The sequence below is a fragment of the Vombatus ursinus genome, unplaced genomic scaffold, assembly GCF_900497805.2.
Source record: "Vombatus ursinus unplaced genomic scaffold, bare-nosed wombat genome assembly UNPS02014768.1, whole genome shotgun sequence".
Lineage (NCBI taxonomy): Eukaryota > Metazoa > Chordata > Mammalia > Diprotodontia > Vombatidae > Vombatus > Vombatus ursinus.
This window is the reverse complement of record NW_020954546.1, coordinates 21821431-21827480: the sequence shown is the minus strand read 5'-3', so window position 1 is coordinate 21827480 and position 6050 is coordinate 21821431. Positions and strand designations below refer to the sequence as shown.

The following is a 6050-nucleotide window of genomic DNA, read 5'->3' as shown; positions in this document are numbered from 1 at the left end:
ATATATATATATATACAGAAAGAGAGAGAGGGGAGAGAGAGAGAAGAAGAAGAATATATATATGAAGAGAGAGAGAGAGAAAAGAAGAAGAAGAGATAGAAGGAGAGACAGAAAGAGAGAGAGAGGAGAGAGAAAGAGAGGAGAGAGATAGAGAGAGAGAAGAAGAAGAGAGAGAGAAAAGAAGAGAAAGAGAGAGAGAAGAAGAGATAGAGAGAGAGAAGAGAGACAGAGAGGAGAGACAGAGAGAGAAGAGAGAAGATATATATATCTATAGATATAGATATATATACATATATAGACAGAGAGACAGAGAGGGGAGAAAGAGAAAAAAAGAATATATATATATATGTATATGGAGAGAGAGAGAGAGAGAGAGAGAGAGAGAGAGAGGAGAGCAGTTAAGTTATCCTGGGGGAGATGGATGTAGCTATGGTGGACAGCTCTTGCTTTTTTGTTTTTAAACCTAACCCTCCTGGATGACCAGCGGTGCAAGAGGATTTGTATTTTGCCAGGACAAGCTTTTCTCTGGGAGGAGGAACCCACAGCCTAGAACCCACAGCCTGCAGACCTAGTTACCTCTTCCTCTCCCCTAGAACTCCCAGGCCCCCACACAGAGAAGCTAGGCACGTTGTCACTACAGAGGAACCCAGATCACAGCCTCAAAGAGATGATGAGGACTCAACAATAAGTGGGTCAGTGGGCAAATCCAAGTGGCTGCCTTGGAAGGTGGCGACTGCTCCTTCCTTGGAGGACTGCAGGCAGAAACTGGACGACCTGTCAAGAAGGTTATGGCAGGAATTTCTGTGGTCAATGGCTCATACTAGGTTGACCCTGCAGCTCCTTCCAACCCCCAGATTGTGTGATCCAGCCGCTCTTGTGACCTTGGGCACTCTTCCTCTCTCTCGGCCTCAACTTCATTCTCTGTAAAGTGAGGAGGTCAGACCAGCTTGGCTTTGAGCACTCACATCCCACGCTTCTGAAAGCTAGATTCAGAGATTCTTCTCCAGGGGTCTCTGGACTCTGTTTTGAGGATCTCAGCTAGGTCTGAGGAAGAGCAGTGAAGACTGAATTTGAGCAAAGCTCCATCTAGTGCTGTATGTCGTGGTGGCCTCCATTATTGTCAGTGTGATGCCTCTTATCATGGTGTGACAGGTCTCAAAAGTACAATCTTTTTTCACACTGAATTTCTTACTGACTGATTTCCTTTTGACTCTCCCTCATTTCTTTCAAGCTGTGGTCCTGGAAGCCTATATTCCTAAATACACACCTGCTTCAAACAGAGGACCTGGGAGCTCTCAGGAGGAAGGAATAGCTTTGGGTAGGGTGGTTTTTTGTAGCCCCTGAACAGTGAAAGCTCTGGAAGTTCCTACCATAGGTTTCATAGGCTCTAGGACAGGAAGGGACCTTAATGGTTTTCCAGTCCAACCCTTTCATTTTATGGAGGAGCAAACTGAGATCCAAAGAGGGGAAATGTCAAAAGCCACAGTAGCAGTAATACACAGAGTCAAGATTTGAACCCAGTGTTCTTTTCATCATATCCCAAAGATGCAAAAGACCATAATCCATTTGCAGATAAAATGGACGAATCATCTCTGGCCAATTGCGAGAGAAACACTTAGGGACATTTCAAACTTGAATGAAATTTTAGCAAAAACACAGAAAAAGGACAATTAATAATACAACCCTCCAATTACCTCTGAACTGGCTAAGAAGGAGTCAGAGTACCTTACCCTTCTCTTGACCAATCTTCTCAATAATTTTGAATGGGTAGATCACTAACTTGGGCTGAAATGCACTGGAATCAATTAAGGATTTGAATAGGACCTGGGTCTATGAGTCATCAAAATAGGGAACTCCCACTACCTATGCAAGTGAGTACTTTCTTTGCAATTTACAGTCTTAGAGAGTCTTCTGGGGGACTAAGAAGTCAAGTGACTTGACCACAGTTAGACAGCCAGGATGGGTCATAAGTAGGATTTGAACCCAGCTCTTCCTAGCCACAAGGCCAGCTTTCTAGCTACTAAGCAATGCTACTTAATTCTATGAAGCAAATATCTGCATGAACTTGAAGGGCTTTGAGCCCTGACCAAAAAAAAAGTTTATCTGTGAAGTGTGGTGTAAAGCCTTGCTAAGTCTAGAGACTCTCATTGATCACCAGGTGATGACTTATTAAATTTTTTTTTGGCTACACCTACTAATGAAGATAGGGAAGGCCTGGAGGGTTGGGCTCTGCTTTGATTGGAGGGTGCACCCACACCCATGAATCCTGGAAGTATCATCTCATAACCCTGTGAGGGACTTGGGCTTTCTCCACAGGAGGGAAAGAGGAGACACTAACTCATCCATCTATGTTTAAACTTGCTAATTTAGCAGAATGATGGTAGCTAGAAGTACTGACTCAGGACCTTGGCTGGCAAGGGCCAAAAGGATCCTAGCTTTGAATGAGAAGAGACATCCAGAATTGGGCCTAAGTGTCCTGGCTTTTTTTTTTTTTTTAAAGGCAGAATGATAGATGAAGTCTATAGGCTGTGAAATCTGGGTAGGTCACATCAGTGGTGTTTTAGGAGAATATTCCCAGGGTCTGCCACTTGATAATTCAGTTCTCTGGACTTGGATCCTGGTTGATTTTGACCAGCTGGTGTGATGTCACACAAATTTAGGAGGATGGAGGAAGAGCACAGTACCTGGAACATAGTAGGTACTTAATAAATGCTTATTCCCTCCCCCCCTTTCATTTGCCTGAGCCAAGCACGATATCACTCCTTTTCTGGGCCTCTCTCAGGGTTCTACAGTACTCCTTTCCTCCACATCCTTCAGGGTGAAATCCTGACTCTCTTGGGGACAACTCACCCCTTCTCCAGACTTGACTGTACCAGTGAGTAGGTTGTCCTTTGGGCAACACCCTCTCCCTCATCTGACCATCATCTTTGGTACTTTCACTCCCACTCCATCCCCCAAATCTGTTACACTCTTTTTGCCCTAGGTAGAAAAAATTTCTGATAACTGGTGAGGAGAGGAACAGGAAACATTGTAAGGACAAAAGGCAACTCTTGCTCTATCCTCCTGTTCCTGTGATCTCCCCACATCTCCTCTCCCCCTTCCTTCCAGCCCCCTGCTTTACCTCCCTCTCAACACCTTTCCCTTTCTCCCTCAAATCCCTCTCTATTCCTGTTCCTTTTCTCTTCCCTCATACAAACGGTTTTTGCTGTTCCTCATACAAACCACACTCCATCTCCACTGTGCCTGGAATTCCTTCCTTCCTCATTTCCTCCTCTTGGAACCTCTGGTTTCCTTAAACACTCAGCCCAGGAGCTACCTTCTGCACCAAGCCTTTCTTTATTCCCTTAGCTCCTTATTCCTCCTCATCCCACAAAGTTACCTTGCATGGTAGGTGTTTAATAAAATGCTTATGGCAGTACTTGGAGATGTTTGGGACAGAGCATGATGGACTTGGAGCCAGGAAGACCTGGGCTGAAGCTTCTGTTACATGATATTTGTGTGACGAGCTCGTTAATCTCACTAAGCCTCAAATTTCTCATTGGTAAAATGAGGGAGTTAGACTTGGTGACCTTTAACATCCCTTCCAGCTCTAAATCTATGCTCTATCATTTGCTTCTCTTTTACCTCCCTTTCTACTTCTGTCTCCTCTGCCTCCCTCTCCTATTTTCCTCCTTTCCTCTCTTTTTTCATCCCCTTCTCTGTCAGTTGTCTCCCCCTCAGTCCTCTTTTGTCTTTCTCTTCCTTTTCTCTCTTCTCTCCTTCCTTGCCCTTCCCTTCTATCTTCTCCCCATCTTTCCTACTTTTTCCTCCTTCCTCCTTTCCTCTTTTTCCCTCCCCTTCCTTTCTATGCTATCCCTTCTTTCCTTTTTTCTTCCTCCTTTCCTCTCTTTTCTTCCTCTCCTTCCTTTCTATGCTCTCTCCTTTCTTTTCTTTCTTCCTCTCCTCCTCACCTTTCTTCTTTGTCCTTCCCTCCTATTATCTCCCCTCTCTTCCTCTCCTTTCTCTTTTCTTTCCTGTCCTTCCCTTTTTCTCTGAACTCTGTGTGTCTGCTCCTGGGGGAGAGTGGGCTCTCTCCCTGCCTCTTGGCAATGAGCGTGTGTTGCAAGGCCTTTGGGGAAGGCAGGCGGGAGGAAGGTGTCCTCACCTGAGCAGTGCTTCTGCAGGCGCAGAATCTCCAGGTGCAGGTCTCGAAGCAGCTCCATCTGCTCCTTCTTCAAGAAGGCAATGTGCCGCTGCACACTCTGGATCTGATGCTCCAGGGACACAGTCTCCATCGCAACCCTGGGCCCAGGCCTGCCTAGGGAGGGAGAGAGTGGTAAGACACACATACTCCTTGATCCTATCAGCCTTGGTTCCCGATCCATCTTCCAGCCTCCCATTTCCACACACCTGTGCTGGGCGACTATGGTCTCCAAATTGAAGTTTCATCAACAATACTCCGGAGGCCTGAGCTACCCTTCATTATATTCCCTTCAGATCCTGAGGGTCCTGATTTCCTCAGCCTTTGTGGAACAGAGAACCTGAGTTTGAATCCTATCTCAGACATTCGTTAGATATGTGACTCTGGGCAAGTCAATTAACCTTTCTCAGCCTCAGTTTCTTTACCTATAAAATGGGGAGAATAATAGCACACAACTCACAAGTTGTTATGAGGATCAAAGCACCTATATAAATGTTATCATCCTCATCACTACATCCCTCCCCCTTCAATAAACTCCAATGTATCCTATTACCTCTAGAATCAAGTAGAAACTCCTTTGTTTGGCATTTAAAGCCTTTCACAGTCTTGCCCCAGCCTGCCTTTGCAGCCTTATTAGGTATTACTTCCCTTCACGCACGCTAAAATCTAGCCGCCTACGCCTTCTTCCTGTTACACATGCAGGACTCCTGGGTTTCTATCTCTGTGCCTTTGGAATGCACTTTCTCCTCCCCACATCTGTTTCTTAGAATCCTCAGTTTCCTTAAAAACTCAGCTAAAAAGAAAACACCTCAGCTTAATTGAGACCTTCTATGTGAAGCCTTCCTCACGCTCTATGCTGCTAGTGTTTCCTGTCTCAAATGATCTTATTTGGAACATATTCTGTATGTAGTTATTAATGTCTATGTTGTTCCCCCCCCCCATAAAATGTAAGCTCCATGACAGTAGGGACCAGTTCATCTGTGTACCACCAGTGCCTAGCACAGTGTTATTAAGCACACAATAAGTGCTTAACAAATGCTTATTGATTGAATGGGGTGGGGAAATCCCTGAGTAGCTATAGATGCCAGGACCAGAAATACCAGAGCCCATTTCTCTGCTCTTTTCCAACCTCACCCTGCCCCCTGCCCAGACGTGTAACTTCAGTTACCTCCCTGTTCTCCAGGGCTCAGTGAGGACCAGGGTGAGGGGCTTTGGATGGCATCCTTCATGCATACTGGACTGCCTCTGGATCCATATATGATCTATATCTTGTCTTTTCTCATACTATTCCCTATGATGAAAATTCTACCTATCCTTCAATGCCCAGCTCTGGTACTGTTTCCTTTTTTGACCCTTCCCTTCCATCATGATGTTTTTTTTTTTTAAACTTGGTTCCTTATATTCATCTTCCACTCTTATTGTGTATTATTCTACATTATAAATATTTGTGTGTGTGTCATCTGTCTGTACTAGACTGTGAGCACCATGAGGGGAGCACCACATCTTCTTTATCTTTGTAGCTTCCCTAGTTAGTGGTATTATTTCCATAAACTTCGGTGGTCATGTACTTCTATGGATACACGGTCTCCTCCAATGATGCAGGTTGCAGCCCATACATGCTACCCCATTCTGTAGGGCTTTTGTCATTAATCATTAATCTTCCAATGGGTGGTAGTAGGGCCACTGAGCATACTGGGGGCCTTTCTCTAGTTCTCTTGACATTGCATGCTTGCCAACAGGTCATATGGGCTGCTCAGTAATTATCCTTGGCTCCTATTCCTTGACTGGCAATCCACTTTTTTCAGTTTTACATCTCTTGCACAATTAGTTGTTGGGAATGAATTGTTGCTTCCTCTTCTCTGTGCTCTGG

The 6050-nt window shown here is 44.9% G+C and overlaps 1 protein-coding gene across 1 annotated transcript in view; it reads right to left on the bottom strand.

The window, feature by feature from the left end:
• Positions 1–4274, bottom strand: part of CCDC92B (coiled-coil domain containing 92B) — a 20546-nt gene extending 16272 nt beyond the window's left edge. The window contains exon 1 of the mRNA XM_027861702.1: positions 4145–4274. Within this exon, the coding sequence (XP_027717503.1) occupies positions 4145–4274 (130 nt within the window). The remainder of the gene's footprint in view (positions 1–4144) is intronic.
• Positions 4275–6050: the final 1776 nt, after the last annotated feature.